Source organism: Rhinolophus sinicus, linkage group LG13, assembly GCF_036562045.2.
Source record: "Rhinolophus sinicus isolate RSC01 linkage group LG13, ASM3656204v1, whole genome shotgun sequence".
Taxonomy (NCBI): domain Eukaryota; kingdom Metazoa; phylum Chordata; class Mammalia; order Chiroptera; family Rhinolophidae; genus Rhinolophus; species Rhinolophus sinicus.
In genome coordinates this window covers 37,456,869-37,478,764 of record NC_133762.1, presented here as the reverse complement: position 1 = coordinate 37,478,764, position 21,896 = coordinate 37,456,869, and the positions used below count along the sequence as shown (strand labels likewise).

The 21,896-nt window shown below is 45.8% G+C and overlaps 1 protein-coding gene across 2 annotated transcripts in view; it reads left to right on the top strand.

Annotated features, from left to right (window-relative positions):
* ZNF341 (zinc finger protein 341) overlaps positions 1-21,896 on the top strand; it is a 44,677-nt gene that overhangs the window by 18,402 nt on the left and 4,379 nt on the right. The window contains exons 8-15 of one of the 2 annotated variants that reach the window (XM_074318292.1): positions 35-228; positions 1,559-1,749; positions 5,578-5,786; positions 8,567-8,663; positions 10,244-10,376; positions 13,398-13,509; positions 13,761-13,831; positions 15,600-15,850. In XM_074318292.1, the coding sequence (XP_074174393.1) occupies positions 35-228; positions 1,559-1,749; positions 5,578-5,786; positions 8,567-8,663; positions 10,244-10,376; positions 13,398-13,509; positions 13,761-13,831; positions 15,600-15,850 (1,258 nt within the window). Of the gene's footprint in view, positions 1-34; positions 229-1,558; positions 1,750-5,577; positions 5,787-8,566; positions 8,664-10,243; positions 10,377-13,397; positions 13,510-13,760; positions 13,832-15,599; positions 16,864-21,896 lie in introns of those variants that run through there. The other variant, XM_019733882.2, reaches the window with a different exon arrangement.

Sequence of the window (21,896 nt, the reverse complement as noted above, 5' to 3'; positions counted from 1 at the left end):
AGACGAGGGTGCTGACACGCCTTGTTTCCCACAGCCACACTGGTGAGAAGCCCTTCCAGTGCATTGCATGTGGCCGTGCCTTTGCGCAGAAGTCTAATGTCAAGAAGCACATGCAGACCCACAAGGTGTGGCCTCCAGGACGCAGTGGTAGCACTGTCTCTCGCAACTCTGTGACCGTACAGGTCATGGCCCTGAACCCCAGCAGGCAGGAGGAGGAGGAAAGCACAGGTGAGCTGAAGCAGAGAACGCCACTCACCCCACACCTTTCCTCCGCAGCTTCATGGGTTTTGCTGCTAACTGTGAACTTGGGCAACCTCCTTGACCTCTTTGGGCTTCAGTCTACTTTATCAATAAAAGGGGATATAGGATGAAAGAAGGGATGACAAAGATACAATATGTGTGGCATCACTGTAATACTGTACCCATAACTGACATCACTAATCAATCACCTATCTTTTTTACTGAGCCTGGATCCCGCCTCAAAATCTATTTTCAATATATTGCTCTAGGCAGTCACTCTCAGTTGGTCAGAAATTGAAACCTTTTTGACCTCTGTGGGCAGATGGTCTCCAGAGTCCTTTCTGGTTTCTAGGATTGTCATCTGAGCCATCACTTGTCCCTGAGCTAATGACCCTGTCCCTGATATTGATTTAATTCCTCTCCTGCATGGGCAGTGGGGACTTCTAGGCCTGGAGCAGTGATGTCCAACAAAAATATAACATGAGCAACATATGCAATTTAAAATTTTCTAATAGCTACATAAAAACAGTTAAAAAAAAAAGGTGAAATTAGTGTTAATCATATATTTTATTTAACCCAATATATTAATATTATCATTTTAACATGCAATGTAAAGAAATTATTAATGAGATATTTTACATTTGTTTAATGCTAAGTTTCTGAAATCCAGGATGTACGTATTTACATTTATAGTACATCTGGATTTGGACCAGCCACATTTCAAGTTGTCAGTTGCCACATGTGGCTTGTGGCCACTGTATTAGACAGTGTAAGGCCTGGGCTTTTCTCTGTAACCCCATGGGTAAGCAATGTCTGCCCTATGCCAGCTAATGAAGGGGTTGTTTTGCTGCACAAACAACATATGGCCACTTGCATATGACCTCCCTGTTGGAATTAGCCCTACTGTGTGTGTAGTCATTCTTGTGTGTCCCCTGAGTTCTTGAGAATTCCTTGGAGATAAAACCATTTCCCCAATTTCTGTTGAAACTCCTGCAATGCCTAGCACCACGGGTTCAACCATTTAGCAAACTTTCATGGAGGCCCCTGTCCTCAGAGTGTGTGAAGGACGGGCAAATAAACAAATGATTGTCATTAGAACAAGGAGCTGGGAAGGCATGATGAGTACAGCTAGGAGCGGTGTTCAGGAGTTTTAACAACCATGGAGAGATGTGGTAAGTGGTGGGGCGAATGCAGGGGAGCCCGCAGGAGGTGCTCCATGAATCCTTCCTGAATGGTGTGACTCTCTGTCCTGACTCTTCCTCTGTCCTTCTCAGTGATTCCACCCACCCACCCACCCCCAACCTGGCTTTCTCCACAGGGTTGAGCCAGACCCTGTCGAGCGCCCCACAGCCCCAGGCCTTGCCCACAACAGGCGAGGATGAGGGGGACAAGCTGGAGGCCAAGCAGGTGGTCCTCATCGATAGCTCCTACCTGTGCCAGTTCTGCCCGAGCAAGTTCAGCACCTATTTCCAGCTCAAGTCCCACATGACTCAGCATAAGAACGAGCAGGTAGGTGGCTGGCTGGCAGTGGGAGGGGCCACATCCACTCTAGTCATGAGCCTTGGCTGGTGCTGGGCTCCTGAACATGGCCTACAAAGGGACAGGAGTGGGCCTCAGTTGCTCTGAGCTACCATTTAACCACTCATGATGGGCCATGCTTCCCCCTCTATTCTGCCGGGGTGGGGCCAGCCTACTGGGCCATCGTAGTGCCAGCCTGAGGGAGGAAGCCCACCTCTAGAGGGTCATGTAATGAAGGACTCAGACACAGGAAAAATTCTTAACATCCTGAGAAGATCTAATGTCTAAAACCTACCTACTTATGAGGATTTAGGACTACAGTCTTTTTTCAAAAATTGAGATATAATTCACATACCATAAAATTCACCCCTTTTAAAGTGTACACTTCAGTGATTTTTACTGTGTTTCCCCGAAAAGAAGACCTAGCCAGACCATCAGCTCTAATGTGTCTTTTGGAGCAAAAATTAATATAAGACCCGGTCTTATTTTAATATAAGACCCAGTCTTATAATAAATATAACATAATATAATATAATACCAGATATAATATAATATAAATCCTGGGTCTTATATTAATTTTTGCTCCAAAAGACACATTAGAGCTGATGGTCTGGCTAGGTCTTATTTTCGAGGAAACACGGTAGTGTATTCATAAGGTTGTGCAGCCATCACCATTATCTAATTCCAGAACATCACCCCAATAAGAAACCCTGTACCTACTAGCAGCCATTCCATCCTTCCCATAGCCCCTGGTAACCATTAATCTGTTTTCTGTCTCTGTGGTTTTACCTATACTGGACACTTAATATAAATGGAATCACACAGTGTGTGGCCTTTTAAAGTAATATTTTTAAGGTTCATCCCTGTTATAGCATGTATCAGTACTTTATTCCTTTTTATGACCGAGTAATATTCCATTGTATGGACATAGCACATTTTCTCCTTCCTTTCATCAGTTAATGGACATTTGGGTTGTTTTTATTTTATGGTTATTGTGAATAATGCTGTTATGGACAGTCACGTGCAAGTTTTTGTATGAACATATGTTTTCAATTCTCTTGGGTATAAACCTAGAAATGGAATTGCTGAATTATATGGCAACTCTACACCAGTCTTTATTTTTTGAATAACTTTCATTGTTATTTTTTCTCCTTATAAAAGTATCACATGCTCAATATAGAATTAGAAAATTCAGAAAAGTCTAAAGAACATATAAGTTAACATTTACTATTTATTATATGTTGAGTACCCTGCTAAATGATTTTCATTCAATAGTTTGTTTAATCCTCATAATATCCTTAGTGATAGGCATTTTCAGTATATCCACATGAAGAAACCAAGGCTCCAAGGAGTCAAATGACGGGGAGTCACAATGCCAGTAAGTGACTGAGTTAGGGTTCAAAGCCAGGTTTGTTTGACCCTAAACTCCATGTCATTAACCACCTTGCAGTATATTCTCCCAAGAATGCAGCACAAAATCCACTATATTTTGTGGAGTTTCTGTATTTAAAAAAAAAATTTAATCAGAGTCTGTATACATATAAAATTTTGAATTGTGCTTTTTTTGAAAGCTTTTAAAAATTTTTTATTTTGAAAGAAATGTAGATTCACACTGCAATTATGGTACAGAACTGTTCCATCACCACAAAGATTTCCCTTGTGCTGCCTCTTATTAGACATACCCATTCTTCTCCTTCCCAACATACTTAGTCTCTGGAAATCACTAATCGATTCTCATCTTTATAAGTTTGTCATTTTGAGGATGTTGTATAAATGGAGTCTTCAAGTATGTGGCCTTTTGAGATTGGCTTTTTCACTCAGCATAACTTCTCTTGAGATTTGTGCTTTCTATTTTTTAACCTAATTTTATATTTTGAGTATTTTCTCATGTCACTACTTTTAAAAACATAAGTTTAAAGGTGACATTTTTTTAAAAACCCCTATTGTTGAACATTTAGGTTATTTCCTGAGTTTTGTTATTTATAAACAAAGCCATGGTGCGCATCACTGTAATCAAATCTTTGTCCATATCTCTGACTTTTTCCTTATTATTGAGCCCTAGCAGGGGAGGTTCATGGAGTTAGGTTAGGATATCCTTGGGGCACATCACAGAAAACTGACTCAAACTGGCTTAAACAATTAGGAAGTTTATCATCTCACATAACAAGAAAACCCAAGATAGGGCAGTTCTAGGCCTGAAATAGTCAGTTGACTCAACTCAGCATCAAGGACCCTGTGTCTTTCCAGCTCATCTCCACCATGTAGCCTTGTCCTCTACTGATAGCTCACCTTTGGTCTTAGGATGGTGGTCACTCTTTCTAGGCAGCAGCAGCCTAGACAATATTATCCATGAGCAAAAAAGGGTTATCTTTTCCGTATCTTTTTTAGGAGCAAGGAAACCTTTCCCACAAGATCTCTTATTGGTCAAAGCCAGTGCATGTGTTCTATCATTTAGGAATGCATTATTCTGCTGCAAATAATAGAAAACTGGCTTGCTAGTTAGGGTTTTATTTCTCTCACATCACGAGAAGTCCGTAAGTAGGAAGTGTTGGGCTTGTATAGCAGGTCAGATATGTCATCATGGACTAAGGCTTTTTCTGGCTTTCTGTTTTGTCATCCTTAGCATGTGGCTTTAATTCTCAGTGTTGCAGGATGGCTGCTATATCTCCAGCCATCACATCTATATTCCAGTCAGGACAAATGCAAAAGGTAGAGGGGATTTTTCGTAGGAAGCTTTTGCCTTTTTGTTCTGAGATTGGTGTCTTTTCTAAAGACTGCTATCTACATATCTTTGGCAAGAAAGGAGCCACATGACTGACACTAGCTGCAAGGGAGCCAGGGAGATCGGATCAAATGTTTTAAATGGGCGTGTTGCCACCCTGAGCAAATCACGGTTCACTTTGTTAGGAAGGAGGAGTGGTGGAATTGTGTAGGCAACTAGGAGTGTGTACCATTTCTTAAAGTATAATCTTCAAAATGTTAAAAACATATTTTTCGTATAAATAACATAGTGAGCATGAGTCAGAATTTTAGCATCATTCACTAATGAGGGAACTGGAAGGATGACAAAGTAAGTTCAAAGGATATGAGACACTGACGTCTATACCTATATATAACTATGTCAGTGAAAAAAAGGAATAAGATTGCTAAATTAGATACAAATCCACTTAATGTCCTACAAGGCAACAAAACCCATGACCTTTGGGATTATCTTTTCTGCCTGACAAAAATTATTTACATCGAATCAATTTTCTATAAGTTAGTATTTAACTTTAGAGTCTGGATCCTAACCAATAGTAAATAGTCAAAACAATTCACATTTCCCCAGAGAGTGAAATGGTTCTAGGCAGGCTTGTTAGACAGTAGTTCTCAAGTGAGGTCCTGGGACCAGCATCATCTGGGCCCCTGTTATGGGCACATATTCAGGCCACCCAGACCTGCTGTGTCAGATACTCTGGGCATGGCACCCAGCAATCTGTTACTGTCACACACGCTCAAGTTGGAGAGCCACTATTCTAGTAGGATATTGGAAGGACACAATGTCATCTTTTTACTGTATTTCCAGATTTGGGGTAATTTTTCTAAATATACCCAGGCTACACAGAGCCTGAGGGAAGGGTAATGGGGCCATTGTGATTGGCTGAGAGGAGAGGACCCTCCAATCAAAATAAAACCAGGGCTCCAGCAGCAGGGGAACAGAGGAATAGCGGTAAGGTCATTCACCAGCAGTGTTCGAGGCACGTGCCATGGGGCAAGCAGGGGGTGGCAGTGGAGGCAGCTCTCCTGCCTCTCCTCACCTGCCCTGTGTCTTTCCTCAAGGTGTACAAGTGTGTGGTCAAAAGCTGCGCCCAGACATTCCCGAAGCTTGACACGTTTCTGGAGCACATCAAAAGCCACCAGGAGGAGCTGAGCTACCGCTGCCACCTCTGCGGCAAGGACTTTCCCTCATTGTACGACCTGGGTGTGCACCAGTACTCCCACAGCCTCCTGCCACAGCACAGCCCCAAGAAGGATAACGCGGTCTACAAGTACGTGCTGTCCCATTCCCGTCTCCCACAAGGAACCCAGGGGTCTGCATCCTTCATGGTTCTGATGGCTCAGGACCAGTGAGACACCTCAAAGGGGAAACTGAATCTCAGGCTGGAGTCCAGCCTGCCGGAGTGGGTTCTGGGCCTTGGCATTGGTAGGGGAAAAGATGGACCCTCCTTATAGCATTCTTCAACTTGGCAGACGTTTATTCTTTAAAAAAAAAAAAAAAATCCTAAAAAAGGAAAACCAGTCTTTTTTCATTCATAGAATATTCTGAAAATTCAAGATAGAATTCAGCATACTTTTAGGTCATGATTTCCCCTTTAATTATTTAGGATGCTCTTTTCTGAATCCCCTCCAGGTTTTTCAATGTCTTTCTTAAAATATAAACTGTAAAAACTAAAGAAGTCATTCTTAAAATGCTCAAGAGATGTTAAATATATCTTAACTCAAGCTAATATGTCATCATCTCACAATATGGAATTTTTATTTACTGATTATGTTTGTCATTACTGAAGGAATAAGTTTCACCTGGTTTTACTATACCACTATCAATATTTTTCTTATAATATCTGTACAGTTTAATTATACATCTTGTATTTATAATTCCCTAATAATTAACCACAATGAATCCTTTCTAAATGAAGGATATAAATTGATATAACAGTTTGTACAAACTATAATAAAACATTCAATTACCAAAAATAAAAGGAATGATACAAAGAATTCTCACAAATACCCGTCACCCAGATTTCCCAAATGTTAATTTTTCACCACATTGGCTTTATCCTATTCTGAGCGATTTGAGAATAATTTGCAGACATGAGGCTTTACCCCTTCCCTTTAGGGTATATTTTCTAAAAACAAGGATAACCTCTTACCTAAGCGTGGTATAGTTACCCAAATCAGGAAGTTAAATCAAGACAACTCTTATTCAACCTGACTCGAAAATTTCCAACTGTTCCAATGACATCCTTTATAGACAAAGAGAAAAGTGTTTTTTCTGGCCTAGGAGCCCATCCAGGATCACACATTGCATTCAGTTGTCATATCGCTTCAGTTTCCTTGAAGCTGGAACCACTCCTCAGTCTGTCTTTGTCTTTCATGACGGTATTTTTTAAGAGTATAAGCCAGTTCTTTTGCAGAATGTCCTCCATTTGGATTAGTCTGATTTGACCTCAGGTTAGATCCAGGATTGGCACTTTTGGCAGGTTAGCACAAAGTGACGCTGTGTCCTTCTCAGTGCATTAGATCGGGAGGTGCATGACGTGGCTTTACCCCATTGCTGGGGACGTTCCCTTGGATGACTTAGTTAGGGTGGTGTTTCTGGCAGGGAGTTCTAATTTTAATGCTTATTGGTAAACTACCTCCCACACAAACCTGTCTCCTCACCGCCGAGGCAGGTCCCCTCCCTCCCACCAGCTTGTGAGGTTCTTGGCCTCCTGTTTCCACCCACATCCTCTTTCTAGCTTGTGGAAACATTAGACTGTGGTTTTCAGTGTGCAGTCTGAGGGCGTTCCTTGGGCCTGCCACAGGTGCAGGTTGCCTAAGGGGTTTCCCACGGTGGCCCTGGTGTACAGATGGCAGGGCCCATATTTTTGTTTTTGGTATGACTGGCCCACTCAACTGTGGCGTTTGTCACTGGCACTTCATTGGATGCATTTGCTGGCAAATGTTTTCACAGTGGGGAGATGGTGAGGTCTTCTTCAAAGTGGCTTGTCGCCTGAAACTGGTGTTTCGAAGGCATGTTAGCCACAGTGAAGTGAAGACTGTGTTTATAGTAAAGACCGTGTCTCTAGTTCTTTGTGGTTTATGAACCATTTAGCACAGTTGTGTCTTTTGACTCTTGTGACAATCTTAAGAATGAATGAGGGGCAGGCCCATTGGGGATTCCCACACCATTTTATGGTTGAGGAAACTGAGGGTCAGAGATGGGAAAGAACCAGGTCTGGATTCTTGTCTGTCTGACTCTTTCATGTAACAGATTGTCACTGGCACTCAGAGTGGTTTGTGAAAATGACAGATAATGGTCCATGCCTCCAGAGCCCACTTGCTGGTGGAGGGGACAGATAATAATCAAAGTAAGCAAATAATGTAATTTCAGGTAATAAGTGCTAAGAAGAAAATCTGCGTGACATAATAGGGAATGGTGGTAGGGGGTGAGGGGCAACTTGAGACACGGTGGTCAGGGAGGGCTTCTGTGAGGAGGTGAAATTTGAGCTGAGACATGAAGGATGAGAAACTGCTGCCCAGGGGAAGACCTGGCGAAGAGCGTTCCAGGTCATAGGAACAGCAAATGCACAGGCCCTGAGGGTGGGATCAAGCTTAGTGTGTTCCAGAAACATCAAGGAGGCTAGGGTGGCTGGAGCAGAGTGGGTGAGTGAGGTGGGCAGTGGAGAAAGATGAAGTCTGAGAGGTGGAAGTGGATCAGGCCAGTAGGGCCTTTAGGCCAAGGTGGGGACTTTTAAGCAAGAGTGTGACGTGGTCTGGTTTTGATTTTTAAAGGCTCCTGCTGGCTCCCCTGTGGAGAATGGACGACAGATGGTGGAGTAGGGCAGGGAGGCCAGTTAGGTGGCTACTGTACACGTCGGCGAGACAGGATGGCCGCTTGGACTAAGATGGAGGCAGTGGCAAGCGAGAAGAGTAGATTTATTTGAAAATGAATTACATGTAAGGTTTTGCCTCCTAATATTGGCCCTTGGGGCTGATTCCTGGGCCTGTTGGGCGAGTCTAACCCCCACGCACTGTTCTCTCACTTCTCCTGCTTCTTCCCACTTAGATGTGTCAAATGTGTCAACAAATATTCTACCCCCGAGGCCCTGGAGCACCATTTGCAGACCGCCACTCACAACTTCCCCTGTCCGCACTGTCAAAAGGTGGGTACCCCTGTGATATTTAGGGGCAAGAGGCGATGGAGTAAAGCCCTCATTGTCTCCTCCTCTGCTACTTCTGTACGTGCAGACAAGGCGTGGGGTGATCTCCACAGACAACACTTCATCTTTGAAGAGCAAGAGCTCTACCTGGCCTCTCTTATCCATCAGATACCACATGTAGCCATCTGGGGCTGCTGCTGGGCCAGGCCAGGCCAACTGGGCTGACATGGGGTGAGACTTCTCCTGGTCCCAGGTCCAGCGACTGAACAGCAGTCTGCAGCTTCCCAATGTGTTATATCCTTGTTATTATTGGTCCTTCTTTCCAGTAAATCTGGGAAGCCTCATTAAAGCCTGTCCCTTAATATCATCAACTAGCTAGGCCATGTACCAATTTCCAATTGTCTCAAAAACATCACAATTTTTGTGAAGTTTGGTTTTTGGATCAGGTCTATATATTGCGATTGGTTGATATGACCGAAGTTTCTTTTAATCTATAGGTTTCCCCACCATTGCTTTTTTTTCCCCCCTTCAATTTATATGTTGAAGAAACTGGGCCATCGGTCCTGTGGAGTTTCCTGAAGTCTGGATTTTGCTGATTGCATCCCCCTGGTGTGTTCAACTTGTTTCTTTGTTCTACTCATTTTCTTACAACCTTACATGGCAGATTTTCCAGGACAGCTCTGGTATCACTTCGGCCTCATTGTAGATGTTTCTAATTCTATAGTCTAATTTTGAGCTTTGGAATTTGTGGTCCATGGAAAAAGTATCATGAATTAAGCAAGAATCACATGCCAGATACTGTTCTGACTATTTTATCCCAATTGACTCATTTAACCCTAGGAGATAGGCATATTCTTACTATCCCATTTTACAGATGGGGAAACCAAGGCACAGAAAGATCACTTAACTAGGAAATGGTGGGGCTAATAAGTAGTGGGGCAATTGGGTCTGTCCCTCTCTATACCAAATGAATGAAAAAATGAATGAATGTCTATCTGGTAACTGGGGAAGAAGGAGATTTTGGCTTCTGTGTTTTCTGGCTTTTTATTACCTTTTCATTCATTTCTTTGGTTATTTTTTCATTTTTTCATTCATTCTTTTACTTGTCAGTCATTTGACTCAGGCCCTGTGCTGGGGAATGAAAGTCCCTCTCTGTCCTTTTGGAGATCCTATGTAAGCAAAGGGCTGTAATTCAGCTTGTTCAATGCTGACTTTAAAAATGTGAGGGGATATTCAAGGGTGGAATTTGCTTTGCCTGCCATGGCATTGTGGAGTTAGGGCGGGCTTCATAGTGCGGTGACTCCTGAGGTGGGTCTTGAAGGATGGGTAGGAGTTTATCAGGCTAAGAGAGAAAGGCCTTCTGGGTAGGAAAAACAGCCTGGGCAGATGCTCAAAGTAGGCATGGGTGAGTAGTAGAAGCCATGACGTTCTAAGAGCTGTACCTGACCTTGTGGACCCTGACCCCGGTGAGCGGAAAGGAAGGTGTTTCCATAAGGAAGGGCTGGCAATGAGGGGTCTCTTGCTCTCAGAAGGTGGCTAGGGCTGGTGACACAGACCTGAAGCCAACTCCTTTCTTCTGCCAGGTGTTTCCTTGTGAACGCTACCTGCGGCGTCACCTGCCCACACATGGCAGTGGAGGCAGGTTCAAGTGCCAGGTGTGCAAGAAATTCTTCCGGCGGGAGCACTACCTCAAACTGCATGCTCACATCCACTCAGGTGGGTACCCTGCTCCCCACCAACTCCTGCCACCTCACCTTCCCCGTTCTCAACCCTTCTTTGTTTTCCTTCCCATTCCTCTCTGCTTTCCTCTCCACCTCTCTCTGGCCCTCTTCCCCATTCTCCTCCTGCCCCTTTTCCCTCTCTGTCTCCTTCTTGGCCCCCTACGCACGTACCCTGTCAAGTGAACAAGGCATTCCCACCAAAACTAGAGCAGAAATGAGCTCCTGGGGCCTGGTGGGAGTTCTCTTGGCTCTGCCCCCTGCAAGTCAGCCCCCTCAGACCATTCTGAATTCCTAGGGGTGGGGGCACTGTTCTCATTGCAAAATTGCCACCCAAACCTGGACAAATCCCTCTCTCCTTGGTTCCCCAGGAGAATGGTTCCACATTTACTTTTTTTTTAATCTTTAAATTTTTTTGTTAGTTAAAAAAATTCTGGTTTTCTTTTTCATTGAAAAGGATCAATAGATTGAGAAAACCTGAGGAGAAAATCCTCGACAATGCAAAAGCATATATAATTAAAATAAACCTCCCTCTTACCTCAGATGGATAATCCAAATGTTTCTCAATTTTTTTTACTATGACCTAAGGTAAAAAAAAAAAAAAAAAATGCATTTGATATTGCAACTCAGGAAACACATATATACACAGAATATATTGAAATAAAAGTTTCACAAAGCAATATTTTGTATTCTATTCTCTTCAGTTTTAGTTGTTAAAATAACCACCAAGTTGTGACTCGCAGTTTGCAGTTTGAAAAAATACTCCTACTCCCCTCCCCAAAGGCACAGGCGATAGCTATTAGTGGTCTAGTCTGTGTCATTCTAGTTTTTATTTTACACCTATACAAAATATTTGTTTACTTCTACACAAATAAGCACATATTATAATTCTACCATGTACCTTTTTTCTTCAATATACGTTATCACTATACCTTGAAAGTGTTCCTTAAAGACACCTTCCTTTTCTCTGCTGCGTACCATCATACCTCTGCATTTACCATCTCTTATTTAGTCAGTTTCCTACAATGAATACTTAAATTACTTTTCAGCTGTTAGTCTGTACACACAGTACTGGGTGGGTCCCTTGGCAAGCTTTTGGGAGTACATCTGTCGTGTGTATCCCTAGTAGTGGAAGTGCTGGGTTAAAACATGTATGTAGTATTGAGTTTCAGTTTGGGATGCTGAAAAGGTTTTAGAGATGGATAGTGGTGATGGTTGCACAACAAGGTAAATATACTTAATGCCACTGAACTGCACACTTGAAGATGGTTAAAATAGTAAATTTTATGTTATGTATATATTACCACAATAGAAAAAGAAAAAAGTGTATACATTATTAATTTTGATAGATATTACCAAATTAATCTCTTTATGGCTTTTAAAATGATTGTTATTCAAAAGTAATATATTTTTATTGTAAAAATGAAAGCAGTATAGAAGTACATACGGTCAAATGTTAAATTTCCCCTTCAAATCCTAATTGCTATTGACAGTTTGGTGTGTACCCTCCCCCACCGTTCTCCCTGCATAGTCTGTGTTTATGCAAACACATATGGCTTGAGTGTTTTTTTTTGGAGTGTGGGAACTATACTTTTTTCTAACAAAACTGGAACTGTGTTAAGCTTTTTTTTCCTCTTAGCAATATGTTCAGGAGATCTTTCCAGATCAAGAAACACAGATCGACCTTAATCTTTTTTAAAAAAAACTTTTATGTACTTTAAGTGTGTTTTTCCAGGACCCATCAGCTCCAAGTCAAGTAGTTGTTTCAATCTTGTTGTGGAGGGCGCAGCTCACACAATGTGGGGATCGAACCAGCAACCTTATTGTTAAGAGCACTGTGCTCTAACCAACTGAGCTAACTGGCCGCCCCAGACCTTAATCTTTTTAATGACTACAGAGCATTCAATGTAAGGACCAGAATTTCCTTAATCATTGGGGGGTGGTTGGCATTTTTCAAAAGTACTTTATTCATTCCACAGGGAGACTAGAGAATAAATAATGGTAGGAAATCAAAATAGCCCAATAACAACCTTTTTCTGAAGGGCATGTTGTGACCCCAGCCCCGGTCATGTGAGAGCTGTCCTCCCAATGGTTCTGCAGCAAGTCGATCTGGGCGACTCAGGTGGACTCTGGATCGTACTGCTGGGCTAGAATCTTAGTTCCCCCAACCGCTAGATGTAGACCATGAACTTCAGTTTTCTCGTCTATAAAATGGGATAATGATAGTACTTACCTCATGGTTTGTTGCAAGGATTTAATTGGATGTAATTCCCCCTTCTCCCATGGTGGATTTCATTTCAGTGAATTCCATGACCATACACCCTGTTGCTTGGCCCACTTTAGTCTCATTTGTGACTTTTCCTTGCCTCTCACACCCCACAGCCAATCTATTGACAAGGGCTGCCCGTTCTGCTTTCTAAACAAAGCCTGAACTTGACCACCTCCCATTTCTTGTACCAGCCTCCTGCCTGCCTCTACCTTCTCCACCCTCAGTCTATTCTATACACAATCAGAGGGAGCCTGTGAAACTCTTCAGTCAGATCCTGACCCTCCTCCGCTCAGCCTCTCAGGTGGCTTTTCATCTGGCTCAGAGTAAAAGCCAAAGTCTTTCCTTGGCCTTCCATGCTGTCCTGTTAGGCTAGGCAGCCTTGCTAACCTCATCTTCTGCCTGATTCTCCATCCCCCCCACTCCATTCCAGCCGCACTGGCCTCCCCATTGTTCCTCAGACATACCAAGCACCCCAACCTTTCCTTCTGCCTGGTATCCTCACTCCCAAATTTCCCCATGGGTTGCTCCCTAACTACCTCAGGGCTCACCTCACGTGTTGCCCGTCAGAAAGGCCCTTCCTAACCACCCTATCTAAAGTGGTCCCCTCTTCTTGGCAAAACAAAGCCATGAGGAACGGGAGAGGCCACCTCCCTAGAGCAGCTGCTGTCCTGTGGTGACCCTACCCCATGCCCCACATTCAGACTCCCTCTCGTGGGCTCCTCATCCCCAACCTCGCGTCTCCTCCTGCAGGCGAGAAGCCCTACAAATGTTCAGTGTGTGAGTCCGCATTCAACCGCAAGGACAAACTGAAGAGACACATGTTGATCCATGAGCCATTCAAGAAATACAAATGCCCCTTCTCGTGAGTAGAGACTGGCGTGGAGGGGGTGCAGGTTTACCCAGTGGAGGGACAGAAAGACGTCAGGTCAGCGCTGAAGGCCCTGTCTCCTTTATCCTGTCCTGGGCCCTGCCTGCCAGCTTCACTCCCCATCCTGCTGCTTTGCTCAGCCATTAGGGTGGACAAGGGGTCCTCAGGCCCAGAGCTAGCAGAGGGACCAGCAAGAGGGTCCTGAACTTGGTGAGCGCCCCCTGACCAGTGGCTTTGGGTTCCAGGACACACACAGGTTGCAGTAAGGAGTTCAACCGGCCGGATAAGCTGAAGGCTCATATCCTTTCCCATTCTGGTAAGTGGCTCGTGGACCTGCCAGGAGGGTCTGGTACAGTGTCAGTCTCCTGGGGCAGGCCCCCCAGACACATCCCATGAGGCTTATTATCCCATCTGGTACACTCCAGCCAACAGACTTTTGCTCATGTGAGCCATGAGCCAGGCCTGTATGAGGGTCCTCAGGGTACACAGAGGTGAGTCAGACACAGTGCCCAGGCTGAGGGGAAGTGACCTTAGAGGAGATAACTGTAACTCAGAGAGGTCCCAGTGTGATAGAGGTGTGGGTCAAGTGTGGTGGGAGATCAGATTCTTACTGGGTCCAATACAAGGCCAGGAAGGTTCCTTCGTAGCCTCGGCAGAGCAGCGCAGCCGGGATGGGGAGAAGCGGTCTCCACACCACTCCTCAGTTCCCAGGGGCTCCACAGAGCTTCCCCAGAGAAGCTTGTCTGGCTTTCCACATACCGTTTGGTCTAGAACAGGGTTTCTCTACCTTGGCACTACTGATCTTTGGGCAGGATAATTTGTTGTCTTGGGGGGCTGCTGTGCGCCCTGTAGGATGTTTAGTAGTATCCCTGGTTTCTACCTACAAGATGTCAATGGCATCTCCCCCACATTTATGACAACCAGAAATGTCTCCAAAGGACAAGCCAAAAGTCCCCTGGGGGGTAAAATTGACACTGGTTTACAGACAGGATATAGTGGATAAAGGAAGTTTGAAAATTGAGAGAGCAGTTCAAGGGCTTAGAGACAGAGGGCCTGGGTTTGAGTCTTTGCACTGGCACTTTCTTGCTGGGTGGCCTCAGGCAAGTCACCACCCCTCCCTGAGCCAGGGAGGCTGAGGGGGCTGTGGCCCAGGTTGAGTGTGGGCTGGAGTTGACTTCATGCAGACGTGGAGGTACCAGTGATTCATTCAGTAAGTGACAATTAAGAACCTACCACGTGTCAGGCACTGGGGGTGCCATGGGGGAATCAGTTAGGCAGAACCTCACCCTGCCCTCTTGGGGAAGCTTGGCCTTTAGTGGTAGAGACCGAAAATGAACAGCAAACAAATAAGTATGTAGCAGCAAAGTATGCTAAGTGCAGAGAATGAAATAAACAGGGTGATGGGGCAGATTGTGGAGGGGGTAGATATCAGGGAGGGCCTACCAGAGGAGGTGACATGAAACTGAGTCCTGAAAAGAGCTAGGAAATGGCTTCCAGAGCGAGGACTTAGCAAGTGCAAAGCCTTGAGTCAGGAATAGACTGCAGTTTTTAAGACAAGGAAAGACAGGAGGGAGGCCTAGAGCTCAGAGAACAAAGTAGGGGGAGGGCAGGGATGGGGCTGAGAGGTGAAGGGGGAGGTCAGACCGCAAGGGGCTTGATGGGAAACTTGGGATTCAGTGGAGAGTTTGGAGCAGAGAATATCATGATCTTTTGTGTGTTTTATGAAGACGTTACTAGCTTCCCTCTAGGGAATGATCTGAGGGGGCCGGGGTGAGACAGACGAGAGAGGAGAGAGATGATGGTGACCTGGCAAAGATAGCCAAGGTTTGGGGGCTGACCATACTATTCCAGGCAGAGGGAAACAGCAAGTACACAGACCCAGAGGTGGGAGGCAGCTTGACTCATTTGAGGAGAGTGAGCGTGACTGGCAGAGTGGCTGGGCGAAGGTGGGAGATGAGACTGGAGGTAACAGAGCCCAGATCACATGGATGCTTGGAGGCAAGCGAGAGACTGGGTTTTATGTGAAGTGCAGGGGCACTGTCGCAGGGTCAAGGTGCCTCTCATCAACTTCCCCTCCCCACCAGGCATGAAGCTTCACAAGTGTGCCCTGTGCAGCAAGTCCTTCAGCCGCCGTGCCCACCTCGCCGAGCACCAGCGCGCCCACACGGGCAACTACAAGTTCCGCTGTGCTGGCTGTGCCAAGGGCTTTTCTCGTCACAAGTATCTCAAGGATCACCGCTGCCGCCTCGGCCCCCAAAAGGACAAGGATCTGCAAGGCCGGCGGCCCCCCCGGAGGAGAGCAGCTCCCCGCAGTGGCTCTAGTGGTGGACGCAAGGTGGTGACCCCCCTGCCTGACCCACTGGGGCTAGAGGAGCTGAAAGACACAGGGGCTGGGCCAGTGCCCGAGGCCGTCCCAGGCAGGCCACCCTTCTCGGAGCCAGATGCCGTGCTGTCCATTGTAGTGGGTGGCACAGTGGGTGGTGAACCTGAGCTGGTAGTGCCTGGGCATGCCGAGGGACTGGGCTCCAACCTGGCACTGGCAGAGCTGCAGGCAGGGGCTGACGGTCCATGTGCCATGCTTGCTGTGCCCGTCTACATTCAGGCGTCGGAGTGATGGACACGTGGTGTTTGCTCCCACGGCCCAGCCTGATGAGCACCTTTGGGTCCAGGGCCTCTGGGGGCAGACTAGAGATCCTTCCCAGTGGAAGGAGCTTCAGCAGAAATCCTTCTGGAATGTCATTTATAAACCCTGGCCCGTGACCACCTTGCCGTGTCCCCTATCCTTCTGGAAAGCCCTGTAGCATTCTGGGACCTGGGGCAGGGCTTACTGTGGCTTCTAGGCAGGGGCAATAGGAAGAGAGGTGGCTGAGCCTGAGCAGCCCAGGGTCTGGCTGGTCCAGGCTAGTGGTTGGGCCGCCTAGGAGAGAAGACGGAGTGGCCCTGCCCATCCCCTCTGGGCTGCTTTAGGGGTGGCCTGCAGTCAAGCTGCTCTTCGGGCAGCCCGACATGGTCAGAGCCCTCATCTGCCGGACCTTTTTATAAATGGCTCCTCACAGCATCCCCAGATGCCTCTGGGATATAGGCATTTAGGAGGCACTCAAGTGTTGTGGTTAGAGTGCAGCTATCAGCCAGATCTAGCTTCAAATCCAAGCGCTGCCAGGCACTCGCTGTGGGACTTTGGGTAAGTCCCTTCACCTCTTTGAGCCCCATGTTCCTCATCTGTACAAGGAGGCTTATGACAGAACTACCTCATAGGGCTGTCATGGGGATCTGGTATGATGAAATATGCAAAGGGTTTGGCGTAGTGCCCCACACTTGGAAAGTGCTCAATAAATGTTTTTATCAAAATGAGTATCCACATGGCTCGGGCCCTGGCTTTGGCAGTTTCTTTCGTAGTCCCTAGGTGGCAGCATTCCCCTCTCCAAAGTGTGTGGGGACAGAGGGGTCAATGGCCCCTCACACAAGGCTGGGTTACCCCATTAGCCATGGAGAGCTTTGGTGCTCCCAGAATAGTCATTTCAGAATATAACCCCTGGAAACACCCAGAGGAAGGGGTTTATACACCCAGAGGGATCCTGCTTTTGAAAATGCAGGATCCGGGCCTCACCCCGAACACTTTGGAATCAGAAACACTGACCAGAACCTGAGGTCCGTCACGAACAGGCCTCTGGATGGCTGTAGAGTCCCCCATGTCCAGCATTCCCTTCCCAAGCCCCAGATAGTCCAGGGGAAAGGAAACCAGGCTCATCGGGAGGTCGGGAGAGAGTAAAGAGGCCTTGACACCCGTGCTGGCGCCCAGGGCTGGAGCTCAGAGAAAGCCCAACTTCCCACATCCTCAAGAAGGCTACGATATAGTGGGAGAGACAAATGAAGCAGTAGTGCACAGCTGAGGACATGAGGGCTGTAAGTGTACCCCGCTCTCAAAAAGGCCAAGGGAGCTGCTGGTAGGGACAGGAAGTCTCTTCAGAGGAAGTGACGTTTGAGCTAGGCCTTGACACAGAGTATTTTGATGGATGGATAGTTAGGGGAAGTCATGCGAGGGAGAACAAGGCATAAGCACGGACTGTGAGGTATGACAGTATAAGGCCTGTTGTATTCCAAGGCTGGTGAGTGGTCCAGGGTCACCAGAGATTGGAGGGGACTGGGCAGGTCATGGCAACTGCTAATAAGTTCAAGCCTCCATTTGGACATATTATGGACACTGTACTAAGCCTTTCATGTCACATCACCTCAGCCCCTTCAGGTGAGAATTGTTACTTGTTTTTACAACTGTGGAAACAGACACAGAGAGGCAAAGTTCCTCGCCCAAGCTCACACAGCTAGTAAGTCACAGAGCTGGGGTTCAGGCTGGGCCAGCCTGCCTCCATGTGCTGTTAGCTACTTTGCTCTATTGAAATATGGGTTGATATTGGATCAGAGAGATCCTTGGATGTTGGGTTAAGGAATTTGGACTTTAGTCTCCATAGTAGTTGAATCATAAGAGGCATTAAACATTTTTAAAAATTGTGATATTAAAGGAAATGTTAAAAACCACATTTTCATCCTAATACAGCTATTTCAGTTATATTTCTGCCTCCTCCTGTCAGTGTACACATGCATGAACATTTACCAGTATTCATGAGGACTGACATTTACTAGGCCCTTACGCTGTGCCTGGCATGTCCTAAGCTCTTTGAAGTAGGTGCTACTTTTAATCCTATTTTGCAGCTGAAATGAGGCAACAGGCACAGAGAGGTTAAGCAGCCCCAAGTCATACATCAGTAAGCGACAGCCAGGCCACAGAACAAGGGACATAAGATCAGGTCTAATATTTAATAGATGCAGAGTTCAACTATAGGGGAGGAGGCTGGAACTATATTGGTTTTTCCATAGCTAAACCCCTCCTAAGTTGGCAGATGGGGAGACAGGCCCAGAGAGGGGAAGCTCCTTGGTCAAGGGTCGCTCAGAGTTGATGATAAAACTGCTCCAGGACCTCAGGGCTTACAGAGTCCTGAGATGCTGGACATGGTATAGTGTAAGAGGGATTGTCCTGGGCATCCAGGGTCCCACAGATTGTGGCATCAGGAAGAGCTGGGTTTGAATCCTGGCTCTGACCCCAGCTGTGTGACTGTGCCAAGTCACTTCGCCTCTCTGACCCTTGATGTCCTCATATGTCAAATGGGGAGAATAATAGTACTTACTTGGGATGGCCAGTTGACTCAGTGGTTAGAGTGCAGTGCTCATAAAACCAAGATCGCTGGTTCAATTTCCACATGGGCCTAGACTAAAAACAACGACTTAACTTGGAGCTGAGCTGCGCCCCCCACAACTAGATTGAAAACAACGACTTGATGTGGAGCTGATGGGTCCTGGAAAGACACACTGTTCCCCAATATATTAAAAAAGAAAGTAGTACCTATCTGAATTGATGTCACAATTCAGAGAGAATTCAGGTAAAGCAGAGTTCACAAATTGGCAGCCCATGAATTGAACCCAGCCTACAGACAGACATTGTCTAGCTTTCAAAATGTTTGAAAAAAATGAGCCAACATTTAAAAATAATGAAATTAAAAACCTACTGCAACAATGAAAAATGAGACATATTCTCTCTGTGTCAGGAACAAGACAGAGATGCCTACTTTCATGACCTCAACATTATGTTGGAGGCCTCGCCAAAGCAATAAGGCAAGAAAAAGAAATAAATGATATAAGGATCAGAAAAGGTGAAATAATAGCAAGGATGCTGAAATAATAGCAAGATCAATATATAAACATTTACTGTGTTCCCATATCCAGAAGCAATTAGGAATTTAGTTAAAATTTGGAGATTTCACTTAAAAATCTGGATTTCTGACTTTTAAAATTAAAATTGGGGTATCTGATACAGTGGGGCAGTAGTCAGAGCTGGCTAGCCATTCTCTTTCTATGGGAACATGCATTTCAGATGGCCATAGTTCCCATGCTGTCTCCCTGACATTGCAGCTGAATGTTGGTTGCTACTTACTGTACTTGTGTTGATTTATCTTAGAGTAGAGAAATAGTTCTAATTTCCCATGTCTCAAACGTAGGGTAACAAGATGGCTAGAGAGGATCACATGATTTTTCATTTTCCTGGCCCACTTTACTCGTCTATCTTATGTCTAGACTCTGTGGGTATGTGACTTGAGGAACCCTGTAAATCCTGCTTCCTTTTCTCCCTCCCCCTTCTAGTCTTCTGTCTGCCACTAAGTTAACTGCCCTTAGTTTCTCTATTGATAAATGTGGGGAGTTTAGTTGTGCCTAATTCTCCGGACTGTCTAGGTACCAAGCCCTGTGCTCTGTGCCTTATGTACATGTCACTGCGTCCTCAAGACACTCCTTGGAAGAAAGCTCTCTTATGCTTAGTGTACAGATGGGGAAACCGAGGCTCAGAGAGGTGTGGCCACCTGCCCAAGGACTCACAGCCAGAATGTGTGGAGCTGGGCTTCAAACCCAGGACTCCAATTTCATGCCTTGTTTTAGGATCTCTGAAGCTCTCACCAGTTCTGATGAGCTGAGTTTTATTTGGAACCACTTCTTCAAGGCTCCAACCACTGTTCATCTCCTTGGCCACCATTAGCCTGTCCAGGCTACCAGGCTCTTGCATGGATGACTGTATCAGCTTCTGTTTGGTCTCCCTGCTTTCTCTCTTTCCCCACCATGATCCATTCTCTTGACAGCAGCCCAAGAAATCTTTCTAGAGCCTGAATCAGATTATGACACTTTCCTGTTTAAAACCCTCTGGTGGATTTTGATCTCTCCCAGAATGAAATGTAAAATTCTCTCCATAGATTTCAAGGTTCAACATGAAGCAGCCCTCATCTCCTACCACTCTTTTCCTCTCTCACTCCACTCCAACCACACCTGCCCTCTTGCTGCTCTTCCATCATATAAGCTAGTTCCTGCCTTAGGGCCTTTGCATTTGTTGTTCCCTCTGTCTAGAATATTTTGCCTCTAGATTTTCATGTGGCTGGTTCTTTCCCTCCATTCACCTTTATCCAAAAGTCCCTCTGAGAGGCCTTCTCTGGCCAGTTTATCTAAAATAGTTCCCACTCCACCCCCATCACACTCTAGCTCCTTACCCTGCTTCATTTGTATTCATCGTCCTTGACATTATGACATTTCTATTTTGTCTGTTCCCTTAATTAGAAACAAAAGGTCCGCAAGGTCAAAGACTTTTGTCTGTTTTGTTCTCTGTTATTTTTACAGTGCGTAGAACTGCCCAGGAATTGCTCGATCAATATTTACTGAGTGAATGAGAAAACAGGACCCATTCTACCCACCCCCTCCTCCCATTCCATGGAGTTCACGAGTCAATTTCCCCCAGTAAGAACCTGCCATGTAGGCTGAGAAACGGCTGACCTAAAGCCCTGGAAGTTAATACCTGATAGAACACTTTCCGTTTTTAAGAGGGAGCTGAGAATATCTGGGACAAGTGACAGAGGCAGTGGCTTGGAAGTCTCAGTTGACTGAGCAGGTATGCCCTATGGCCCAGGAGAACCAGTTGGACCAGTTTTGTGTCTCCTGGGAAGGGAGGCATGGAGGTGGCAACAGCAGCTGCTCACAACCCTCAAGGCTGCCAGCAAGTGACCCCATGGATTCTCAAAGAGCTGTAGGGTGGTGGTCAGGGAGGTTAGCAGATTCCACCTCAGGGTTGTGGGTGACCCTTCTCTCACCAAGGGTGGTTGGTGTGTGGTCAGGCACAGAACCCTGAAGCAGGAGGCAGAGCCCGAACTTAAGAGCCTTGGGCTCTTTATAGAATCAGAGAATAAACTGAGGCCCAGAAAAGGAAAGAGTCTTGTCCAAGGTCTCATCATGGCAAGGATTAGGCCAAACCCAGTTCTCCTGCTCCCCAGTTCACTGTTACCTCAGTCCATTAATTTATTATTTTACAAATATTTATTGAGCACCTACTACATGCTAGATATAGTTCCAACATTGATACTTTATGAACCAAACAATGATCTGTGGAGATCCCCTGTGGGAGAAGCAGAAGATAAACAGCAACATAAATAAGCAAATTATATAATATGTTAGAAGGTGATGAGTATTGTAGGAAAAAGAGGAGAGCAGAGGTTTTGGGAGTGGGGTGTGGGGGGAAGATTGCAGAATTGTATGAGGTGGCCTAGAAAGCCTCACTGAGAAGGAAATATTTGACCCTCTAGAGCACAGTGCCTGTTGTGTGGCCTGCACATGCTCAGATGAATGGGTATGAGGTGGGCCCTGTAACCCCTCCATTAGCTCAAGTACAGGGGCCCCTCCAGTGCATAATCTCCCCTTACTCCCCACTTGCCCCTCTGAGGTTCTGCCGCTCTGTCCTACCCCTATTGCTAACTTGGCCCTATTCCTCAGGGAGGTCATACCTGCTCCCAGGCCCATCACAC